At 42.3% G+C, this 25,578-nt stretch overlaps 1 protein-coding gene across 1 annotated transcript in view; it reads left to right on the forward strand.

The window, feature by feature from the left end:
- Positions 1-25,578, forward strand: part of NCOR1 (nuclear receptor corepressor 1) — a 142,626-nt gene that overhangs the window by 70,280 nt on the left and 46,768 nt on the right. The window contains 7 exon segments of the mRNA XM_027131124.1: positions 9,205-9,329; positions 11,918-12,101; positions 12,103-12,136; positions 14,065-14,127; positions 16,170-16,309; positions 19,343-19,469; positions 24,726-25,245. Coding sequence (XP_026986925.1) covers positions 9,205-9,329; positions 11,918-12,101; positions 12,103-12,136; positions 14,065-14,127; positions 16,170-16,309; positions 19,343-19,469; positions 24,726-25,245 — 1,193 coding nt within the window.

Here is a 25,578-nt window from a genome sequence, read left to right on the forward strand (position 1 = left end):
GTGTCTGTTGTAACTTCTCCTTTTTCATTTCTAACTTTACTGATTTGAGTCCTCTCCCTCTTTTTCTTGATGAATCTGGCTAATGGTTTATTAATTTTGTTTCTGTTCTCAAAGAACCAGCTTTTAGTTTTATTGATCTTTGCTATTGTTTTCTTTGTGTCTATTTCATTTATTTCTGCTCTCATCTTAATGATTTCTTTCCGTTTCCTAACTTTGGGTTTTGTTTGTTCTTCTTTCTCTAGTTCTTTTAGGTGTAAGGTTAGATTGTTTATCTGAGATATTTCTTGTTTCTTGAGTTAGGCTTGTATTGCTATAAACTTCCCTCTTAGAACTGCTTTTGCTGCATCCCATAGGTTTTGGATCGTCGTGTTTTCGTTGTCATTTGTCTCTAGGTATTTTTTGATTTCCTCTTTGATTTCTTCAGTGATCTCTCGGTTATTTAGTAACGTATTGTTTAGCCTCCATGTGTTTGTGTTTTTTACATTTTTTTCCCTGTGACTGATCTCTAATCTCATAGTGTTGTAGTCAGAAAAGATGCTTGATATGATGTCAATTTTCTTAAATTTACTGAGGCTTGATTTGTGAGCCAAGATGTGATTTATCCTGGAGTATGTTCCGTGCGCACTTGAGAAGAAAGTGTAATCTGCTGTCTCTGGATGGAATGTCCTATAAATATCAATTAAATCTGTCTGGTCTGTTGTGTCATTTAAAGCTTGTGTTTCCTTTTCTGTCTGGATGATCTGTCCATTGGTGTAAGTGAGGTGTTAAAGTCCCCCACTATTACAGTGTTACTGTCGATTTCCTCTTTTATAGCTGTTAGCAGTTGCCTTATGTATTGAGGTGCTCCTATGTTGGGCGCATATATATTTATAATTGTTATGTCTCCTCTTGGATTGATCCCTTGATCATTATGTAGTGTCCTTCCTTGTCTCTTGTAACATTCTTTATTTTAAAGCCTATTTTATCTGATATGAGTATTGCTACTCCAGCTTTCTTTTGATTTCCATTTGCATGGAATATCTTTTTCTATCCCCTCACTTTCAGTCTGAATGTGTCCCTAGGTGTGAAGTGGGTCTCTTATAGACAGTATATATATGGGTCTTGTTTTTGTATCCATTCAGCAAGACTGTGTCTTTTGTTTGGAGCATTTAATACATTCACGTTTAAGGTAGTTATCAATATGTATGTTCCTGTTACCATTTTCTTAATTGTTATGAGCTGTTTTTTGTAGGTCCTTTTCTTCTCTTGTGTTTCCCACTTAGAGAAGTTCCTTTAGCATTTGTTGTAGAGCTGGTTTGGTGGTGCTGAATTCTCTTAGCTTTTGCTTGTCTGTAAAACTTTTTGTGTGTGTGTGGTACGCGGGCCTCTCACTGCTGTGGTCTCTCCCGCTGCGGAGCACAGGCTCCGGACGCGCAGGCCCAGCGCCCACCTAGTGCCCACGGCCCACGGGCCCAGCTGCTCCGCGGCACGCGGGATCCTCCCGGACCGGGGCACGAACCCGCGTCCCCTGCATCGGCAGGCGGACTCCCAACCACTGCACCACCAGGGAAGCCCATCTGTAAAACTTTTGATTTCTCCATTGAATCTGGATGAGATCCTTGCTGGGTAGAGTAATCTTGGTTGTAGTTTCTTCCCTTTCATCATATCGTGCTGCCCCCTTCTGGTTTGTAGAGTTTCTGCTGAGAAATCAGCTGTTAACTTTATGGGAGTTCCCTTGTATGTTATTCGTCGTTTTTCCCTTGTTGCTTTCAATAATTTTTCTTTGTCCTTAATTTTTGTCAGTTTGATTACTGTGTGTCTCCGCGTGTTTCTCTTTGGGTTTATCCTGCCTGGGACTCTCTGCACTTCCTGGACTTGGGTGGCTATTTCCTTTCCCATGTTAGAGAAGTTTTCGACTATAATCTCTTCAAATATTTTCTCGGGTCCTTTCCCTCTCTCTTCTCCTTCTGGGACCCTTATAATGCGAATGTTGTTACGTTTAATGTTGTCCCAGAGGTCTCTTATGCTGTCTTCATTTCTTTTCCTTCTTTTCTCTTTATTCTGTTCCATGGCAGTGAATTCCACCATTCTGTCTTCCAGGTCACTTATCCGTTCTTCTGCCTCAGTTATTCTGCTATTGATTCCTTCTACTGTAGTTTTCATTTCAGTTTTTGTATTGTTCATCTCTGTTTGAACAGAGATGAACACCTCTGTTCTTCTAGGTGTTTGTTCTTTAATTCTTCTAGGTCTTTGTTAAACATTTCTTGCATCTTCTCCATCTTTGCCTCCATTCTTTTTCTGAGGTCCTGGATCATCTTCACTGTCATTATTCTGAATTCCTTTTCTGGAAGGTTGCCTGTCTCCACTTCATTTAGTTGTTTTTCTGGGGTTTTATCTTGTTCCTTCATCTGGTACATAGCCCTCTGCCTTTTCATCTTGTCTGTCTTTCTGCGAATGTGGTTTTTGTTCCACAGCCTGCAGGATTGTAGTTCTTCTTGCTTCTGCTGTCTGCCCTCTCAGCTACTAATTTTTAACAATAGCTTTATTCCTAATTACAAAGTAGTATTTATAACATTTATTTTTAGAAATTATATGTATTACTGTTTAATTTTTTCAATCCCAGATAAACTCAGGGGATAATTTGATTTATATTATACCTCACCTTTGCCGGGTTAGCAGTCTATCGCTTGTGGTGACAGAGCAGGAAGTTTTGTGCGACGGGGAGTGTCTCTGTTACTCTGAAACATCGGCTTTCTATCCTAAAGTTATCTGGGGCAGCATTTCATTCCTTGCTGGGACGTATGTGTCCCTGTGCAGTTCGAGCCACGGTGGTGTTTTCTTCTGCACCACTTGTCCTCTGTGCTAGCACCCTTCCCACATCTCAGGACGTATGTGCAGAGCCAAGGTGGTCCGTGTGTACCCTCACTTGGACCTGAACCTTGGGATGCTTGCCCCTGGCTAGGCTCAGTTTCGTTTTGGGTAGCCTTTCTGATAGTCTAGTCCTGCCACCCTGAAGATTTTCCATCTACTTTTATATTTCTTTGGTTGATTCACTGGGAACTTGGAAGGGGAGGGAGTTAAATGATGGACTTAAACTACTATCTCAGACCAAAAGAATCTTACCTCTGTTTCTTAGTTGCTTGTGTCAAAATACTTGGACAGTTTTTCAGAGGTAGGTAGTGTTGGGTTGTGTTTGCTCTGTCCTGTGGAACCGAATGATGGGCGCTGATACCAGAGGAGAGGGGAGGCCATCAGACTTTTCAGCAGAAGAGTCATCTCAGGTTTCATTTGTGACAGGAGCCTTCTGGCTGCTCTGTTGAGAGTCTAATGTAGGGGAGGCCAGTTAGGGGTTATTTTAGTAATTTCAGTGGCTTGGACCAGGCTATCGTGGGAGCTGGGGAGAACTGGTCAGGTTCTGGGTATGTTTTTGGAGGTAAGGCCAGTGGGTTTTGCTGATGGAGTGATTGTGGGGATGCAAGGATGATTAGCAGAGATAGGCTGTCTTGGCTGCTGGAGTTGCTGTTGACTGTGACGGGCACGGTGGAAGGAGGAGCGGATTTGGGGGGATAATCAGCACGTACTAGATTTTAAATACCTGTTAGACTTTGTCCACATGGAGATGTAGAGTGGGAGGTTAGATACAGAAGTCTGCAGTTTAGGAAGAAGGTCTCGGTTGGAAATAGAGAATTTTCTATACAGAAAAAAGTTCAGAAAGACTCTTTTTTTTTTTGCCATGCCACGTGGCTTGTGGGATCTTAGTTCCCTGACCAAGGATCGAACCCAGGCCCCCAGCAGTGGAAGCTCGGAGTCCTAACCACTGGACCGCCAGGGAATTCCCCCAGAAGACTTTAAAAAAAAAAAAGAATCTAGTTACAAGTTAAAAATTTTTAAATGGATATTTTTACCCTGGCAGGTATAGAGATCCGACTAATTTGAAAATCACTCTACTGCTCTATTATGCAGTCAAGTTTGAATGAGTAAGAATTACCTCGGGTCATCCCAAGTGATTAGACATTTATTCCAGATTTATTCCTCTTACGTGTGCACTGCATCCTTTCAGGCTTTGATTGCTTCTCCCCTCCCCCACTCCCAGCTGCTTACCTGTAGGAAGTAATTTTTATTCAGCAGATGAATTGTAGTATGCTGTTGGCTGAGAGATTCCACAGCTGTGAGGTATGTTTTTTTTGTTTGTTTGTTTTTTTTTTTTGGTGGTACATGGGCCTCTCACTGTTGTGGCCTCTCCCGTCGCGGAGCACAGGCTCCAGACGCGCAAGCTCAGCGGCCATGGCTCACGGGCCCGGCCGCTCCGCGGCATGTGGGATCTTCCTGGACCAGGACACAAACCCGCGTCCCCTACGTCGGCAGGCGGACTCTCAACCACTGCGCCACCAGGGAAGCCCGTGAGGTGTGATTTTTAACATTGCTGTTGCCATAGGGGACCTTGCGTATTATTTACGCAGAAAATGAGTTTTAATCTTAGAATCATCGGGAAATGAGAGATAATCATAATTTTGTTACAGTTGTGTTCAGAGATTATTGTTGGCAAAAGTTTTAACTCTTTTCTCAAAAATTCTGTTGGCTACTCTGCCCAAACCATTGTTACAGTCCAGCTTGTTGGCATCCCATGACGGGAATGAGTGTGGTTCTTTATCAATTGTAGTTGAAGCAGTGAATGCTTATCAAAGATTATAAACCAAAAGCCCCTCTTTGGCTTTACTGTTTGGGATCTAGAATTGTAAATACCATGCCAAGTAGTAACTTGATTTTGTGTGCAACATTTTTGTTAGAAGTAATAATTCCATCTCACTTTCCAGCATAAACTCCCATGTAATAAGTCTGTCACTGTGCAGATGGGATTCCTGTGGCACCTGCTCGTGACCTGCAGTAAAGCAAGTCATTGTTTTGAAACCACATTTTTCATTTCCAGATCTTCGAGGGCTCTTACAAGAATTTGTACTCTCCCTTCATGCCGACAACATCTTCCCCTTTAACTGTGCCAGCGTGTTTTTATTCCCCAGAGGTGTTCAGAAAGCATATACTTATGTAAATGTAGTAATTGTTGAAGTTGGAGGAGTTTTTGACTAAACCGTTAGTTATACACTAGTTAGAAAGGGTGATTTAGACAATTAAAGAATTGGGTATAATGGAAGGAGCTTTAGATCCCCAAATGCTCTGCTTCTTTGTGTCTGTGACACTCTAGTGTCCCTTCACTTGGTGACATCTGTGGGAGTGACATCTGTGAGCACTGGTTCTTACCTTGCAGGGTTTATAGGAGACTAGTTGTGTGTGCAGTACCCAGAGTGTAGGTACCGCCCAGTAAGTAAAGGGCAGCAGCTACCGCCTTTGTTGCCTTCAACCAAACATGCTTCTTGGTGATCGACAGCTTTCACTCTTCAGGAAAGTAGTCTCCAGTTCAGTTGCTTTAAAGGCATTAGTTTATTAATATACTTTGATAAGACTGGCATAAGATATTTTCTGTTTACTGCCTGAAGTACTTTAAAAAAACCTCAGTGGCTGAAGTACTTCATTTTTTCTGTTTCTTGTACATTGTTATTTAACTAGCTCCTTGTTCTTAAATTTGGTCATTTCACTTTTTGGCAACTTCATTGTCTGCTGAATGGGAATTCCTTTATTTATTTGTTTTCTAAAGACCTGAGCATTTTAACAAATATATATGAGTTAGACACCCAGTCAGATGTAGTAGTAATAAATCTCAGCATAAGCTAGCATTTGATCTTTCTTTTTTCTTTTTTTTTAAAATATATTTCTTTTCAAAATTTATTTATTTAATGTATTTTTGGCTGCGTTGGGTGTTTGTTGCTGCGTGTGGGCTTTCTCTAGTTGCGGCGAGCGGGGGCTACTCTTCGTTGCAGTGTGTGGGCTTCTCATTGCGGTGGCTTCTCTTGCTGCAGAGCACGGGCTCTAGGCGCGCGGGCTTTAGTAGTTGTGGCACACGGGCTCAGTAGTTGTGGCTCGCGGGCTCTAGAGCTCAGACTCAGTAGTTGTGGCACACGGGCTTCGCTGCTCCGCAGCATGTGTGATCTTCCCGGACCAGGGCTTGAACCCGTGTCCCCTGCGTTGGTAGGCAGATTCTTAACCACTGTGCCACCAGGGAAGCCCTAGCATTTGATCTTGCTAGAGAGGACCCTGCTGAAATTGACCCTACTCTTCATTTATTTTCATGAAATACATGTAACTTTCACTTTTTTTCATTGGAATTTTTATTTTGTTTTATAACGTGCTCTGCCATTCAGAGTGAATAGCTTATTGTTTGGCAGGAATGTTTCATGTTGGGAGAACCTCCCTAACAGAATGAGACTTTTTTTTTTTTTTTCCCGGTACGCGGGCCTCTCACTGTTGTGGCCTCTCCCGTTGCGGAGCACAGGCTCCGGATGCACAGGCCCAGCGGCCATAGTTCACGGGCCCAGCTGCTCTGCGGCATGTGGGATCCTCCTGGACCGGGGCACGAACCCATGTCCCCTGCATCGGCAGGCGGACTCTCAACCACTGCGCCACCAGGGAAGCCCGAGACTTTTTTTTAATTGACTATCAAGTGTTGGGCTTAAGGAGGGAGAAACCTGGACAAGAAGCTCATGGGAGCGCCTGTGTCTCTTAGGGTCCTTTGAAGAGTTTCCTTTTGAAACCATGGGCTTCTGCTCCAGCCAGCTCGCTGGCAAGGGTTGAGGTATGTGGCCTGTAACCTCCGTCCTAGACCAGGGGGCTGGCTCTTTCCTTTACAGATCTGCCTGAAACAGAAGCAGTGCCAGCCACTTCTTGTGAAAACCAGAGTTTGTTCCTTCCTTTCTTAGTGTCCATGGCCATCCTTGCTGTGGGTCTTGATGCTTGTCTCCCGGGTTAAGTGCTGTCCACAATCTCGGGCCTCCCTCACATCCCTCTCCACTCGCTGCTGCTCAGTGTGGGGCTCTGCTCTGGAGGTGCACACGCTTCTGCAGACTGTCTGGCAGCCCCAGCAGTTTCTTTGGCTCATTCACACACACTCTGCAGAACTGGGGGCTGCGTTTCTGGAGGGATCCTGCCCTCTTCTTCCCTTTGACTGGTCGAAACAGGTGCTGCCCTTGCCTCTCAGCCACCGGCACTGCAGGAGGGGCCAGTCAGCTGTGGGATGGTTTCGGGCATCAGGGCACGTGGGGGATTGCTTGCTTATTTCAAAACCCGGGTCGGCATTAGAAGCAGAAGAGTATTCGGGGAATACGGTTATATGTGTTGTTCAAGTCTAAGGGACGGTAGACCTCTTTCCTTATCTTCAGCTGAGTTGACACCTCCCCATGACTTCTTAGGGCTGTAAACCGTTTTCTGGGTTACGTAGTCCACTTGCTAGGCAGGGGGCAGAGTTTGTTGTTGGTATGTCATTTTGTTGGTTCAGAATGACAGATGAATGCTACGTTTGTGGCGGGCAGGGTGAGGTTATTAGCATTTCAGACAGATCTTGGGATCACTGTGATGTGCTAGGGAGTCAGATGAATAAAACATTCCCAGTTGTAAAGGAGAGCTAGTCATGCTTGGAAAGTATCCATTAAAATCTTCCTGATTTCTTAGTTTTCTCTAGCAATAATACATACTTAGAAGAAAAGGAAACTGGCAGTTAGCCAGGGTAAGAACCTGGGAAGGTCAGGTAAGGTAAGTGAGGGAATCATGGTATTGAAACGATTTAGCTGGGGTCAGAGTGGAAGAGTGGATGCTGTTCTTGGTGGGCTGTGAAAATTTCTTAGCATCAAGGGATTGTAGATGGTGATGAGGACAAAAAGCAGGACTGGACTGGCGACAGTGGAGATGTGGGCTGGGACGGATGTGAGTGGTGGTGGTTGCGGGGCACACTGTCAGATTATAGGGTCGGGGGGGGCAGTGCCCACCGAGGATGGCTGTGGTGACTCCCTGTGGGAGACTGAATGGCAATGACCTGAAAGTATTTCACACGTAGGATATCGTGTTGATAGAAAAGGTATTGACAGGCATCTTGAAATCTGAAGAATAATGACATGGCATAACGAGCCATGTGATAAAGTAATCTCTGTGCTCCTGGGAGTCTTTGAGAGTCAATCTGTAACACCAGAAGAGGAAACAAGGTGTCATAGGTAGATTTTCTGAAATTTGTAACAGGAGGTTTTTAAATACCGCAGCTGAGCAGTGTTCTGGAAGTGTCAGTGGGGAGCAAGAAGAGTTTAGATTCTTCCTCCATATGTTAGAAGGAGGCCTCTCCAGAAGGGGTCCCCATTCTGGAGACGCCCCCTTCTGGAGAGGCCCCCTTCTGGAGAGGCCAGGTGTCTTAAGGAAGAAGCTAGATTGTAGTTCTGGGGAGGTGGTAAAAGACTGTGAGATGCTATCGGAAGTTGAGGAAGATTTTACTCTATTCTGAGCAAAGGCATGAAAATGCTGGGTGTGCTGAGGGCAGCCTGGGCGCAGACCGTGTGGGCAAAGGTACACCTGGGCTGGTCGGCCGCGTGCTGCGGGGGAGCTGGAGTCCGGTCCTATTCGGTTAGGCTGTTTGATTTCGTAATTAAAACACCACAGTTTCATTTCACTTTTCTCAGGTTTAGCAAATGAGACATCAGAGTTAAAAGGGTCCATAATCTTATTATCTTCGTCTTTTTTATATACATATTTACGATTACAGAGTTGTAATTACAGTTTAGGCATATTTGAGTGTTTTACTTTTTAGTTTATTATATCCATAATACTTTCCTAAATCGCTTCAGTCTTAATAATGGCCATGACTGTCTACTCTTCCAGTAAATGAATGTTTCCCCAAAAGAGTAAAAGCATAAAGAGGTTTCTTGTAGTATTATCCATAATGATGAAAAATTTGGGAACATATTAAGGATCTCATACCGGGGGGATGGTTTGACAAATTATCAAATTTCAAGTAGAATTGAAATGTGTAAGTGACAGATTAGATGTGGGAATTACAAAAAGAGAGTACCAACCTCAGATTTCTAAGTGGAATCTTAACATTGTCACCTGTCTGATGGATCCAGACACTGTGAACATTTGTGTGTGTTTATATGTGTGTGTGACCTTTTAAGCAATACATATAGACTACATTAAAGAGCATTAGACTCGTTTTTAGTACATGACCCCTAGTCACATTGTAGATGGTGAATAAGTTAATCATAAATTTGTTGCATAGATATTTATTATTTATCATTATGATTTGAGGAGCTGTTTGTTTTACTTTCCAATTTTACAAATGATGGTTCATTCTAGCAGCAAATTGCCCGACCCTCACAAGAAGAAAAAGTAGAAGAAAAAGAAGAAGATAAAGCAGAAAAAACAGAAAAAAAAGAGGAGGAAAAGAAAGATGAAGAAGAAAAAGATGAAAAGGAGGACTCTAAGTGAGTTAAATAGTTAAATGTTGTAGTTATTTTTAAATAATGAGATTGAATCTATTGAAGGTATAAAATTTTAGATAAAAGAATCAATGGGATGTGTGCTTTGATCACCTAATAGTTATTTGACATAATTAAGGAGTGGAATATTCCAGTAAGTATAACTTTTGGCTTGATGGACTTATTTGCCAAACATGACATACTCTTTCGGAAGGGATGAGCTACAATAATATACACCATCACTGAGATACACTGAGTATAATTTAATCTTTGATTTGGAAGAACTCAGGATCTTTTGTTTTGAACCTCAGGTAGTGTACATTAGTGTAAAAATGCTGCTAAATGGTTTTCATTTATATAACACCTTCTATTCCAGCTTTATGGATTTTATTTTTCATATAAAATAGACTTCCTGATTTTTTTTGTTTTTAAAATTTATTTTTGGCTGCATTGGGTCTTCGTTGGTGCGCGTGGACTTTCTCTAGTTGCGGCAAGCGGGGGCTAATCTTCCTTTTCGGTGTGTGGGCTTCTCATTGCGGTGGCTTCTCTTATTGCACAGCATGGGCTCTAGGCGCGTGAGCTTCAGTAGTTGTGGCACGTGGGCTCAGTAGTTGTGGCTTGCGGGCTCTAGAGCGCAGGCTTAGAAGTTGTGGCACATGGGCTTACTTGCTCCGTGGCATGTGGGATCTTCCGAGAGCAGGGCTCAAACCCGTGTCCTCTGCATTGACAGGTGGATTCTTAACCACTGTGCCACCAGGGAAGTCCAGATTTCCTGGTTTGTTTGTGGTTGCTGTTGCTGTTATCGTGGTTATAAAAATAATTCTAGTTCCTTACAGCAAATCAGTAAGAGAGAGCAAAATAGAAAGAAAATTAACCTGTGATTCTGCCACTCAGAGACAGCTATCGTTGATATCTTTGTGTACATGTTTTGGCAGGGTTGGGTGCAGGGAGGCCCTTAGCAGCTGGTTTGTTTGTTTTTCCTCCAAGGATCAGCTTTATTGAGGCATAATTTTGCATAGACTAAATTTCACCAGTTTTTAAGGGTATACGTTGATATATTTTGACAGTTGTATGCACTGGTGTACCTGTTGCCGCACTCGTGACTCAGAACATTTCCATCACCCCAAGAAAGCTCCCCTGTGCTCCTTTGCAGTAGTTTCCCTCCCCCCCATTCCCAGCCCCTGGTAACTACTAATTTGTTTTGCCTTTCCTATAATTTCATATAAATGGAATCGTACAGTATGTAATCTCCTGTTGTGTGGCTGCTTTTACTTAATAAGTGTGAGATCCATACAGGTTGTTGCTTGTGTTAGTAGTTTCTTTTTAATATTTATTGTTATTTCTATAATCTTCTTGGAAATACTGAAGGTTTATCTAATTTTGCGGCAGCTAAAGCAGCCTAATCACTTGCCATGTTCTTTAAAGAGTTGGATACTTATGCCATTCTAATTTTGTGCTTTAAGAAGATGATATCTATAAAAAATTTTTTTTTTTTTTTTAGTTATTCAGGTAAAACATTTATCCTCCACGTGGTCAGTGGTTCTGCTCATGCGTTACTGCCATATCTTGTTTTTACTTTGTTCTTAACATGCCTAGTTTATTTAACAAGCACTCATTTGTTACCGCTGTGAGCTAGGTCTCATGGAGGTTGCAGAAATACGTGAGATACATACTCTTCCCAGGCAGTTTATGATCTAGTAGGAAAAATTAGGCAAGATGCAAGTACTCTTTAAGGAAGAGAAAAAAGCCTGGAAGGAATGAGCAGAGTCAATAAAGTGTACTGGGAGATTGAGAAGAGGTTGAGGTTTCCTTCTGCCTGGATAGTTTGGAGGGCTTGTTGCAGGAGCTAGTGGTCAGTGTGGGTAGAACAGAGGGAGTGGTGTGAATGGACAGGCCTCTTTGGGAAATGGCAGATAGTGGTTTCATTGGTTTGGAATGTAGGACGCCTCAAGGAGAAAAGCAGAAGGAGGTTGGGGTCCAGTTAGGTAAAGCCTTAATGAAAGCTAAAGCGTAACCTTCACTCAGGAGGCTGCATGGCTCTGTTTGGGAATAGGTAGGATTAGAATGGAGGAAATGGTTTATTGCCAAAGCTGTTGTGCTAGAATATGGGTCCACGAGCAGTATAGAATGGATGGGGATGCAGAAGTCAGGAAGGCTGTTGTAAGAGACTGTGACTGTGCTACTAAGGCACTGAACACACGCAGAGGTAACAGAGATAGAGGTGGTGGAATTGGTGGGAGAAACATCAGTGAGAGGAAAGGACCAAAACGAGGCACTAGTTCACATACAAGTAACTGACAAGGGGAAGAGCTGAAGGTGAAGTCGGATCTGTAAACTGAGTGATCGTGAGCGTGCTGGTACTGTCAGCAGCTGCTGGTCAGAGGGCCAGGGAGCAGGAAGCAGGGTGGGGAGAGTGAGCGTGTTTTGGGGCGGGTTGAGTTTGTATTGATGGGAAGCCCAAGCGGTTATTCCAAATAACTGGGAGGTTGGGTAGTTTTATTCAACTTCTATTTAAAGAATTTTCAAGGCTGTAATCTTTTTGGTGTATGTATGCTTTTAAATCACACAAAATGTTCTTTTGCTGTTGTTTCTAGAGAAAACACCAAGGAAAAGGATAAGACAGAAAGTACAGCAGAAGAAACTGAGGAGAGAGAGCAGGCCACGCCCCGGGGCCGAAAGACTGCCAACAGTCAGGGCCGACGAAAGGGCCGGGTCACCAGGTCCATGACCAGTGAGGCCGCAGCTGCCAGCGCTGCGGCTGCTGCAGCCACCGAGGAGCCCCCCCCCACCTCTGCCACCGCCGCCAGAACCCAGTGAGTGGACGAGATTGGAGCGAACGGGCCAGAATTTTGTTTGGGATTCTGTTTCAGTGCTAGGGTGAGGCAGGAGGGACCTCTGATATTGATGGCCTAGAAATGCTGATCTGAAATTCTGGCCTTTAAATTTGTTTGTTTTTTTTTAATGAATTTATGTATTTTATTTATTTTTGGCTGCATTGGGTCTTCGTTGCTGCGCGCAGGCTTTCTCTAGTTGCGGCGAGGGGGGGCTACTCTTCGTTGCGGTGCGCGGGTTTCTCATTGCGGAGGCTTCTCTCGTTGCGGAGCACGGGCTCTAGGCTCACGGGCTTCAGTAGTTGTGGTGCGTGGGCTTCAGTAGTTGTGGTGCGTGGGCTCTAGCGCGCAGGCTCAGTAGTTGTGGTGCACAGGCTTAGTTGCTCTGTGGCATGTGGGAATCTTCCCGGACCAGGGCTTGAACCCGTGTCCCCTGCATTGGCAGGCTGATTCTCAACCACTGCACCACCAGGGAAGCCCTAAATTTGTTAGACTTTAATATCAAAGTCTTTCGAAAGAGAACATGAGCCCCAACCTTACTACCTAATACAGCTGTTTTTCTTTTTCCTGTGTTGTAATCCTAGTGTGCGTGCCACCTTGTTTCCTGATGTTCTAACTGGGCACATGTCATGAATGTTTTCTACTTTCTAAGTGGTCTTCATTTTCACTTTCAATGGCTGTGAGATGTTGGCCATCTCCTCCCGCCTTTAAAACTAATATGGATGGCACTTTAATGAAAAAAAAAATCTTTATTCGCATAGCATGTTCTTTCTGTTAAATTAGTTTTCATGGAAATAAATTCTTAGACAAGGGAATACTGGGTCTAAGAGTACACGCATTTTTCTCTTTCTTATTAAAGACTGTCTTCATTAGTTTATAATGGGATCATATTAATGATGAGTACCATCATTGGTGGTTCAGTGGTACCAAATTTATCATAACATGAAGTATGAAAGAAATTGCAAGTTTTGGAAATAACAGGAATGAAGTGAAGGAAACAATTGGACAAGCAGATGGGGGCAGATCGTGGTGGGCTTTGTCTGAACTGCTTTGCTTACAAAGTAGGGAGCCTACAGAGGTTTTTAAACAGAGGAGTGTTGTGATTAGATTTGTGTCTTAGAAAGATAACTCTGGTGACAGTGTGGAGGAGGTGTGTTTGGGGTAAGGGCTGGAGGCTGAGGGACCAGCTAGAAGGGCATCCTTATGCATTCAGTGGTCCAGGCAGCGAGGGGGTGTATTCAGGAGACCAGAATTGACATACATCATTGCATGTGAGTGGTAGATGGATGGAAAGATTTAAAAATTAGTCTAAGGCTTCAAAAATTAGTCTGAAGATCCTGATAATAATTGGAGTGACTGGGTGGATGGTAGTAATGTTAATTGAGAAGGAGAATATAGCAGGAGCTCATTTTAGGCCTGAGAGTCTCAATTTTCTAAAGTAAAGGAGAAAGTGTTCAGTTTGTGATCCATCTGTTTGCTAGATTTCAGGCACTGAGGATGAACACAGGGACTTCCAGGAGTTCGGGGGAGATGGGGGTTCAGAGAACAGGAGAGGACTGCGCCTGCCTGGGCAGGAAGCAGAAGGGCGGCTGCTTCTTTTGACGCTTCAGGAGAGAAGGGATGGAGCTCTAGGAAGTGGGGAGGCACCGCATTCAAACATGTGGACATGGATGGAATGTTAAAGAACGTTGAGGAAGACCATGGTACTGAGGAGTGTGGGATTTTCCCCTCTATTACAGTAGAGGAGAGGCTGATACCATCCTATTTCCATAGTTTCTTTCACCTAATGCTTTAAAGTGGCTTTATGTCAGATAAATATTTAGGCTGTAGATTATACGATTGGTACCATATAATCTATGAATGAAGAACTTCATTTTTCTCTGGCTTATTGGGTTCTGTCTTTATTTCAGTTTCTACAGAACCTGTAGAAACCTCTCGATGGACAGAAGAAGAAATGGAAGTTGCTAAAAAAGGTAAATGATAGTAGTTCAGGTTCTTCAGGTTTGTTTTTCTTTGTTTGTTTGTTTGTTTTTAGGGTTATTGGTAATGAGTGAGATGGAACTAATTTCTTTTTAATTGAAAAAAAGAGTTCGTTCTTCCACAATGGTAAGTAGAATTTAGAAGTACACTTAAGAGTTCTTTTTTTTTTTTTTTGCGGTACGCAGGCCTCTCACTGCTGTGGCCTCTCCCGTTGCAGAGCACAGGCTCTGGATGCGCAGGCTCAGAGGCCATGGCTCACGGGCCCAGCCGCTCCGCGGCACGTGGGATCCTCCCGGACCGGGGCACGAACCTGTGTCCCCTGCATCGGCAGGCGGACCCTCAACCACTGAGCCACCAGGGAAGCCCAAGAGTTCTTTTTGATGGTGTGGTGCCCTGTAAGGTGCCCCAGTGTGCCTTGTTAAAGAGGCCCACTTCTGAGGAATTTTTCTCTCTCATTTTGTTTTGAATGTCTTATTAGAGAGCAAGTAAGCTACTTTCAGTTTTCCAGAATAGTTGTGATTAAATGCTATTAAAGTTTTGGAAGGTATTTGATATAAAAACTCTCTATTTAAAAGTTGCATTTAATAGAATGATAAATACTTTCTCAGTTTGCATTTAGTAAGGCTAAGTTTGATTATAAAATGATTCAGAGGAGAGAGCATGGACTTTGTAGCCAGACAGATGAAGGTTTGAATTCTGCTTCTGACACTTTGCTAGCTGTGTGGCTTTCATCTTACTCTGGAACTTTACGGATCTTGTGTTCTTCTGTTGTTTCTTATAAATGTCACACAGTTTGAGATTGAACTAAAATTTCTAAAAGGATAGATAATTGGTTTATAAATAAAAAATTATTTTTTAAGTAAGCTGATTTTGAGAAAGATTAGCCAGCTCTTTTCAGGGTTAAGGATTTACCTTGTAGTTCTAAAGAGAAATTATTGCAAATAGCTTGAACTTTTAGTGACACATTTCAGATTTATTTTCTGTTTAGCTGATAATGAGTAATGCATTTAAGAATCATATAAAACAACCTTACCAAAAATACAGCAGTTTAGAGTGTTCTGTCTTCAAAATATTTTTGTTTGAAGTTTATTGCCATGGTTAGCGCATCTGTGACTGTCATGCTTCCGTGTATTACTGTCATCTGACTGTCCCAGCGTCACAGTGGAGTAGTTAGGTGTCAGCTCTGCCACAGCGTGCTTTTGTCAGGTGCATGTCCTAGCACGTGACTGCTCAGGCACCACTCCTTCCAGCTTTTATAGTCAGATGTCAGCAGGGTCTGGAGATGATCTTCCAGTTATCATTGTTAAGGAAGCTACTGGTGTTAACCTTGGGAAATTGATGTTTTCCCATAAATTAATGAATTTGTACTAGAAATTCCTGCTTGGATACACCTATGTCTAAAATATCTCTCTGTATTTATGCATTTATATATCCATACTCGTTGCACATATGTATCTGTGTGCATACGTGCATCATTTGTTGGAAGAAATGTCAGATTGAGTAGGTTCCTGTGATGTATTGTATTACAACAGGTCTAAAAGAAAAAAAAAACTGGTTAATATTTTTGAGGGCATCCTTGATTGGGAATGGACTGAAGACATGCTGATTATAAATGGAACCTTAAGTATATCTTTACTTTGTGTTAATCACTTACGTTTGATTACCTTATTAACTTTGTATTGATATACTGTTTCCAAAGATTTAGAAGTACTGTACCTAATCACTCAGTTTACAGTGTTTGGGCTCTTACTGTGTGTCCAGCATTGTCCTAGTCTTCTGGGAGATATATAACAAGGATAAGGTTGAGTCCTTCCATTAATGAGCATGTTTTAACTTTGGGTAGAAAAATAGAGCTGTTAATGAGTTTTGTGCGAATCACATTTCAGCAAGCATTGAAGTATATCGATAAATAATTGAAAAAACACTTTTAGTGTTAATGATTGTGAATGCAGTGAATTAAGTTGATTTTATCATTTTTCTTGTTGCTTTATCAGGTGGCTCCTCGGTTAATGTTTGGTCTGTTTTTAAAATCCAGGTCTAGTAGAACATGGTCGTAACTGGGCAGCGATTGCCAAGATGGTGGGGACTAAAAGTGAAGCCCAATGTAAAAACTTCTATTTTAACTATAAGAGACGACACAATCTTGACAACCTCTTGCAGCAGCATAAACAGAAAGTGAGTATATCAGGGGTGGTGAGTCTTTTACTTACTGTTTTTTACTTAGTTTTTTTTTTTTGAGCTTCAGAGATTGGCTTTGAAGGAAACTTTTTTGTATCTTGTATTTTTTTTTTAACATCTTTATTGGAGTATAATTGCTTTATGGTGTTGTAGTTTCTGCGGTATAACAAAGTGAATCAGCGTATCTTGTATTTTTATTTGTGTTTTACCTGTAAAGGGAAATGCTGGTTTCTTGGCACAAGTTGACGATTTGTTTATTTACTGATAAGGAGTAAAATTTCTGTTGGTACTAATGGCGATTCAGTACTTTTGAGTTTCTGTGGGCTGGACTTGAAAAATATAAGCATTTTGGAGTTTGAATTGAAAACTTTAGTTGTGTTTACCATGTTGATTGAGTTGATTTGTCATATTAAAAAAACATTTTCTCAGAAAGATTCCATGGGGTAAAAACTAAAAACCGGCAAGTTTTGAAAATTATTGAAAGATTATTGAAAATTCCTTAACCAGGAAGTTCCAGTGTTCTCAGAGTTCACAGAGCTCTTTGAGGGTTCCATGAAGTCAAAGCATTTTCATAAAAATATTCAGATGTTTCCTTTTTCCACTGTCCGGACATTTGCATCCGTGGTGTCAAAGCAGCTGTGAGTGAGAGTGCTGGTGCCTTAGCAGAACCGGGCACCGCCGCGCTCAGCACGCTCTTCATCTCCAAGCAGTTGCAGCTGTGTTTTGTAAACGGCAGTTTCACTTAAGAATGCCCTTGATGAAGCAACTGAAAATTGGCTTTGGTAAATCTTGAGCCTTACACACATCTGTTTGATGGTGGGAGGGTGCAGAGAGCCCTCTGCCCGGTCCTGGTGAGCAGCGGGTCTCAAGGGAAGGCACTCTTGTGTCATTTGAGTTCCAAGCTGAACTAGGCCCCCCCCGCCTTCCATGGAATGTTATTTTTAATTAAAAGAATGACAGAACAGATATGGTTTTTCAGACCTGAATATTTTGCAGACATCTTCTTGAAAATGAATGAGGCTGTCTTGAAAGAAAACAACCATTAGTATTTGTTGCCACTTTTAAATTTCCAGCTTTCAGGCAAAAATTAGAATTTTGGGAAGTGTGTATCTCTCACCGTGAGCTTAATTAACATCTTCACAATACTCAGACTTTTCTGATGAGATTAGTGGTAATAATAACTAATGTGATATTTTGATATGTAATGAAATGTATCCAAATTTTAAAAATCTCTGTAACTCATTTTCCAAGTGACCAACTCATGATGTCACAGTGTATGTTGGGTATGGATAAAAGATCCATAAAATGTTCTTTAATACACCAAAGCACAAGATAGAGGAATGCGTCTTAATAGAGTACCAGAAGTGTATCGATACGTTTCAGATTTCACGTTGCAACTAACCTTGAGTAGAGCATTTTATCCTTTTTAAAAAGATTTCAGGAAAAAATGACAAAATGTCTAATACCTGTTAAAACTCAGTGGAAGATTTATAGGTGTTACATTTCCGTTTAAAACGAATACTCTCATATAATGAAGCAGGGGTCTGGAGGTGCAGTAGCTCACTGCGTGTGAGGAGAGGGATGTCGCCGTCATGGTGAATTGCTGTCTCTTCTGCAGCCGTCCAGGACAGCGCCCCGCAGAATGGGTGGATGCTGCCAGAGGAGGGTACAGGTGGGGCACTGAGAAAACGCACAGAGCAGCTATTAGCTAATGCTCAAAAATAGAGCATTCATGGAACCTTCTGAAGGCTTTTTAGAAAATGTACCAGAGGAGTCTTCCCTGTGTTCTTGCTCAGAACATAAGGATGGGTTTGTTTTTGGTCTTCAGAATTTCATCTAGTTCTATTACCCTGATGTCAGAAAATGGATTTTTCTCTTGACTTAATTAATGCTTTAGGTTGGATCCTAAATAGCATATTCATATCTAAACTAAGAGTAAGAAGAAACGAGAATAAGAGTATTGGTAATTTTTCACAGTTGGGGTGTGGTAATAGGAATCTGTTATGTGTTACCTCTGAGGAATCTCTCCCTGGGAGAGGCTGGCAGCTGCTGCCTGGTGATGTGCAGGGTCTGTAGGAGGCACAGAACAGAGGACTGCCAGGGCCGGGACCCTAGAGATACTACAGTAAATGGCTAACGCCTTACATTTACCTATATAAACACATACACTTACAGACAAGTGACCCCAGTAGAAGAATGAACAATTTTACGTAAACATGTAGTTTTCAGAAGGGAAAATCCTATTTAAAAAAAAAAAAGGAATTTGTTCTCATTAATAGTAAAAGAAATTCAGTAACAACAACTATGAGTTGTTGCCTATGAAATCATATAATTCTTAATGCTAGTGAAGGAAGGCTATTGCAGCATTATTAACAACCTGAATGCCTTGAAATAGGAAAATTTGAAATATATATTGGTAGAGTGTTTTAATGGGATCATTAATAAAAGTAGTAACCTTGAAGCATTTGTAAAGTAGGTGTGTGTGTAGTTCATGATTATATTGTTAAAAAAAAGATAGGATATATAACTACGTAGGGCCATCCTGTTTTGTTCACATGTGTACGTAAACATTTATACAGACGTATATGCATGTAAAAGACTGAAAGGAAATGCAGCAGTATACTTAGAATCTCTAGCTGCTAGAATTATGAGCAGTTCTTACTTTTCTTAACATACTTTTCTGTCTTCCACATTCCAACGTGTTATTTTTATTAGAAAATAAATATATGAAAATAAAAAGCAGGAGTTTTGTGGGTTTTGGCTATTTGTACATGTATAGCGATGAGTAGTTCCAAAAACGGCTCCGACGTAACTTTTGATCAATTTGATGAAAGCCATCCATCCACCTGCACAAAAGGCCCGTTAGTGGATCCCCGAGGTGACTGCACTCCAGCCAGAGTGCTTGTTGGACACGCAGCTGCTGGTCTGGTGTGTGCGTGCCAGTGTTCTGCCTCGCCTCAGGTGTGAGAAGGTTTGTTTCTTTCCTTTCAGTTACTTAAATCCCAAATAGCAATATTTTCACTCCTTTAGGCCTCACGGAAGCCTCGTGAAGAGCGAGATGTGTCTCAGTGTGAAAGTGTAGCTTCCACCGTTTCTGCGCAGGAGGACGAGGACATCGAAGCCTCCAACGAAGAGGAAAATCCCGAGGACAGTGAAGGTATCTCAGATCTTCCACCTGGTTGTGGCTTCTGCTGGCCCAGATGCGCGACGTGTACCTTGGTCATTTGACGATCTAGGAAGTGCTTCATTAAGGAGACCTGAACACAATGCATTGATTCGTTCACTCAGCTCATATTTATTTATGGAGCTCCTAAGACGGCCCAGGTGCTACATCCAAAAGATCTTGAAGATGGTGGTCCTGCCTCAGACACTAAGTGCCAACATCAGTAAAATGTCTGTGTGTCTGGATCGTTGCCACACGTATTGGTTCAGTCGGTATCATCAGTTACATTTCCCTCTTTATTTTATTCCATTGAGCTTGATTTATTTCAGTGTTTACAAAGCTTACACATGTCATATTGATGTTTTCACGTAAAAAGTATTAATGACCCGGAGGCACTGGCAGAAAAAAACGTCAGCCCAAAAAACTTAATAAAATCCTTTTCGTCATTTGAACAAATTAATGACAACTTCCTGAAAAAGCAAATATTTTCTTGATTTTTTTCCTAATTAAAAAAGTTACCTAATTTATTTCAGTTTACATTACTTTCAAAGTTGCCTTGGATTTCTTTTGAAAACTCTCCTCTTCTGAAGTGGGGATTTTCACAGTGATTTCAGTAGCTCTGTATATATTATATCTTAAACATGTTCATGTTTTTATGTATGCAAATATTCCCTCCATCTCATTTGCTTTTTGTTTTGTTTTATCTTTAAATTACCAGAGTTTAAACTTTGCAGGTAATTAGAGCTATTTACATTTTCTTTTGTAGGCTCCTATATTTTAAGCTTAAGAGGTTCTACAACTTCCAGGAGTTTTACATTTTGTTTTATTATTTTTTTTCTACAAGTTGTCGTTACTGGGTTTTCAGCTTAAAATTTGTCTTGAAATGGGTTTTGGCTTTGAACAGTAAACTTTATTCTGTGAGGTTTTGTGAAAAATGAGGCAGCTGTTACAAAAGTAAACAGACCGTTGGAGTAGGCTCATCCTGGGGTAGAATGAGGGTCCTGCAGACAGTTGGCGGGGAGGGTGTGTCTGACACTTTGAAAGAGGTCCTCAGAGTTTGTTAATTTTATTTATTATTTATTTATTTATTTATTTTGCGGTACGCGGGCCTCTCACTGCTGTGGCCTCTCCTGTTGCGGAGCACAGGCTCCGGACACGCAGGCTCAGCGGCCATGGCTCACGGGCCCAGCCGCTCCGCGGCATGTGGGATCCTCCCGGACCGGGGCACGAACCCGTGTCCCCTGCATCGGCAGGCGGACTCTCAACCACTGCGCCACCAGGGAAGCCCCAGCGTTTGTTAATAGGTTTGTAGCTGGTAGCCAGTATTCCCTGGGTTATAACTGTACATGAAGCCTGTATTTCACAGACTGGGCGGCTTAAACAATAGAAATCTATCATTTGGATTAGGGCCCCACTCTTAGACCTCATTTAACCTTAATTACCTCCTTAAGGTCATTATCTCCAAATACAGTCACATTGAGGGTTAGGGCTTTAACATAAATTTTGGGGGCAGGGGGACACGATCCAGTTCATAAGAAGGGCCAAGCCTATTTGTCATATACGTGTTTATTTCAGAACAGAGAAGCCTATCCATGCATGGGCTAACAGATTCCTAAAAACTGAGCACCAGAAAGTGACTTTTTTCCTTCTGTTTCTCTCCTGTTACTTTGTCTTAGTGTGAAGCTTTTTTCAAATTGTCAGATAAGGTGATTAAGGTTAAGTGAGGTATTAAAATCCTGTTTCCATCGGCTCTAGTGTGGGGTAGCATGGTCACGTCATGCCCATTTATACATATGCTTGTGTTGTGACATCTAGAATAGTTTCCTATTAATAGGAAATGAACTTGCCCCTAGAATTGTGGGATCTTCATTTCCTTTGACTTAATTTCATTTGGAAAGTGCCGGAGAAAAGAAAGTACACTGTGGTGTCCACGAGCTATGCCCCGTCTCACTGCCCAGCTTCCGGAGACCCTGCAGACCTCCTGTTGGTTGTGGGGTCGGGCTCTTGCCCACGGGAGAGGGGAGGCGTCTGCTGAAAGCAGAGCCTCCGTGTCTGGCTTCCTGAGACACGCCTCTAGCCGTGGGAGTGTCTTTTGTGACTAGATGAGTTAAATCAGAAAGACCAAAACCTTACCAGAATTTGGATGTGTTCTTGTTCTAAATCGTTCCTTACGGTGTTTTGGCGGGGGAGAGAAAAAAAGGCACTCACATTTGGCTAGTGCTTGGTGAAGCGCTGTGCCTTGGAAATATTCCTACTCTTTTGTGGCTTGGAAGAAGAAAATAACTGAAAAAGTGCTTATGTCAGATGATATCCTCTGTGTAATCACTAACATGTCCTCCTGTATGTGGAAGAGAAATGACTTGTTCATTTGTCCTTGGGTTTGAGGCTTTCCATCACCATATGTATAGAAATGAGGATGAAGTCGGGCTTTTTGTTGGCCTTTCAGTGTTTTGGTAGCATCTTTCACTAATAGTAATTGCTGCTGTATATTGAGACCTTACTACCTGTGAGGTGCTCTTCTGAGCTTTTGTCTTTTGATTTTGTTTTTATTTTTGAGACTTGAAGTCTCATCTGAATCCAGGCTCATACATCTAACTGCCTATTTAACATCTCTACTTGGATACCTAAGAGTTAACATCCAGAGCTGACTTGTGTTTCCCCACCACTATAGCCTGCTTTCCCTCGAGTCTCTCCCTCGGTCCGTAAATGATGCCAGCTCTCTCTCATACCCCACGTGTGGGCCATCAACGAGGGTTGCTCACTTGTCTTTAGATGCATTATTTAGACTCTCGTCACATCCGCCTCCCTCCACTGCTGCCACCCTGCTTCCGAGCCCCTGTCACCTCTGCTGCAGTGGCCTCTGGATTGGTCTGCTTGCTGCTGTTCGTTCCATTATGTTTTTTTCCTCCAAAGAACAGCCAGAGTGAACCTTATAAAATATAAATCAAGTCTCTCTCACGCTAATGCTTTTTCTAATTTTCTTGGATTTTCTCAGGGACTTATTTTTTCATATAAATTATAAATTGGTCTGTGTAGTTTAAGAAGTTTTCTTACAAACCGCTGGGATTCTCATTGGAGATATGTGTATTCATTTTAGGGAGATTTAAAGTTTTATGTTGTCTTCTAGTCTATTTTAAGAAAATAATTGAAAACTTAACTTGAAGTGAACATCTCTGTGTAACTATTTATAGCAGTGTCAAGTTGGAAGTAGCCCAAGGATCCACTAATAGAGGAAAGGTGAAGTAAATTTAAAGACACATTCACAGCCATTCATTCACTTCTTACTTCAGTAAATGTTTGAGTCTGCTCTGTGCCAGGCACCCGGCCTTGTGCTTGTCTCTAGGACTTAACTGATAAGCAAAATATATGATCCTTGCCCTTAATGGTATTTACAGCCTAGTGAGAGCAACAGCAAGGAATCAAATAATTGTGAATAAATGTAAAATTGTAACTGTAATCAGGACATGTGCCGTAAGAGCCATAGTAGCAAAATTCAACTTTGTTAAGGAAATGATAGAAGACTTTTTTTAAGCATGTGGGTTTTTTTTTTTTGTTTTTAAGCATGCGGTATTTGATCTAATATCCAAAGGGGGAAAAGTAGGTGAAAGCCGTTCAGAATGTATGAAGTATGTGGTAGCGGACGCATGGGGCATTCACAGAACTGAAAGAAGGCCAGTGATATGGGACACAGAGAATGCAGGGCTCGAGATGAGGCTGGACGCTTGCAGCAAGGCCACGCTCAGGAGTTTGGAACTTTATCCTGGGAGCAGTGAGGGGGAGAGAGTGTGAGTGAGTTTTGGTAGAATTTGGCTTTTAAACTCACTCTGGCCTTGTTGTAGAGAATGGTCTGGGGTGGTGGTCAGAAGAGTCGGTTTTGGAGTTGAGTGGCAGTTGTGAAGTTGAACAGAAATGGCTGGATTTGAGGGATATTTTTAGAGAGAAGATCTGTGAGACTCATCGAGGCAGGATATGGGGACAAATGAGAGGAGAGTTTTAAAAGGTGACTCCTAGGTTCCTGGTTTGTTTGTTGGATACTAAACACTAAAAAAGAACTTGAGTTGGGACTTGGGAGAGTTGAATACCTGTCCAGAGTAGGATATAGTGAATCCTTTGAGATAATCTGGGTAAAGATGTCAAAACGCATTAAAAGTATATTTATGAAATGGTACAAACGATGGGAAAGACCAGTGTTACAACGTTAAGTTAAAAAATCTATGTGATATTGTTCTAGAGCTTTGTTGTCTAATGTGGTAGCCACTAGACACACATGTGGCTATTGAGTTCTTGAAATGTGAGTACAGTCTTCCCTCTGTCTGAGGGTCCTGCAGTTCAACCGTGGGTGGAAAATATTCAGAAAAAAATTCCGGAAAGTTCCCAAAAGCAAAATTCCACAGAGTGGCAACTCTTTACATAGCATTTACGTTGTATTTACAGCTATTTACACAGCATTTGTATTGTATTACGTATTACAAGTAATTGTAAGTAATCTATAGATGATTTAAAGGATACGGGAGGATTAGGTTATATATGCACATGCTGCTGTTTTACATCAGGTACCTGAGCATCCGTGGATTTTGGTGTCCGTGGTGGGGGCATGGGGGTTGGTCTGCAGACACCAGGGGACGACTGTAGTCCAAATTGAGATGTGCTGAAAATGTGAAATACAATCAGATTTTGAAGACTTAGTACCAAAAAAGGTAAAACCTCTTATTACTAGGTTTCTATATTGGTTACATTTAAAATGATAATATTTTGCACATACTGGGTTAAATAAGGTCTATTGTTGAAGTTCATTTTATCTGTCTCTCTTTTTACTTTTTTAACATGGCCACCAGAAAAATTAAAATTACAGATGTAATGTGCATTATGTTACTATTGGATGGTGCTGTTCTAGTGTTAGCTCTCCTGGGTAAAAAGAAAAGCACAGAAACAGGCTGGTAGAAATAAACCAGAACGTTATCATTTATGGGAATGTTTTTTGTTTAGTTTTGTTTGTTTTTCAAATTTCGTATGGATTATTTTTAGACATTAAAAGCTTTTATGCTTCAGTTTCTGAAGGCCAAGACAGTTTGATGTTTCCCTTTCATACTCTACTTATGAAACAACTTTAGTTTTCCCAATGGCTCTAATACTTCAGTGAGGTCATCAGAGGAGGATAGTTCATCCTGAACGAGTACTTTCAGGCGTGGCTGCTGTCACTAGCGGACGCTGTTCACTATCAGATTTTTATGCTGTACCATTATCTTCAAGGTGCTGAAAATAGTTCTGGTACAGAAAGTGCTCCTTCTCCTTCACCAGTTGAAGCTGTCAAGCCCTGCGAAGACAGCACTGAAAACGCGCCTCCTCGGGGGACCACGCCCGACCCCGTGCCCAGGGCCTCTCCGTCGCCGGCAGTTCCGAGCACAGAAGCAGCCGAGGATGCCAGTGTGGAGACCCAGGCAAACGACAGCGTGGCAGTGGACACAGCCGAGCCGATGGACGTGGGGCACAGGGAGTGCGGGGCTGAAGGCACTTCTGCTCTGGACCTCCCCTCGGCCACCAAGGCTGATGCTGCGGACGTGGAAATGCCAGAAAGCAGTCCATCCAGAGTCGAAGGGGACCCCAAAGACAGAGATCTGGAGAGAGGCAGCGAGAAGCCGGAGCCTGGAGGCGACGACCTAGGGGTGGCCCAGCAGATGAGCGCCCCGAGGCCCGAGCTCCCCTCTGACCACGACTCCAGTGCCACATGCAGTGCCGACGAGGATGTGGACGGGGAACCCGAGAGGCAGCGGTGAGGCTCCCTCCTTGACCTCCTCCTGCTCTTTACTCTCTTGGTTGCAGACTGAACCCCAGGGCGGTGCTGGCTGCTGAGGTTACTCCTGTAGAAATACTGGCAAGTGAGAGAGTCTGTCTGCTTTTATTTATTTTTTTAAAAAATTATTTATTTATTTATGGCTGCGTTGGGTCTTCGTTGATGTGTGCGGGCTTTCTCTAGTTGTGGCGAGCGGGGGCTACTCTTGGTCGTGGTGCACGGGCTTCTCATTGATGCGGAGCACGGGCTCTAGGCGCGCGGGCTTCAGTAGTTGTGGCTCGTGGGCTCTAGAGCACAGGCTCGGTAGTTGTG

This window comes from Aethalodelphis obliquidens, unplaced genomic scaffold, assembly GCF_003676395.1.
Source record: "Aethalodelphis obliquidens isolate GAN/ISIS:26980383/991018 unplaced genomic scaffold, ASM367639v1 scaffold38, whole genome shotgun sequence".
Taxonomy (NCBI): Eukaryota; Metazoa; Chordata; class Mammalia; order Artiodactyla; family Delphinidae; genus Aethalodelphis; species Aethalodelphis obliquidens.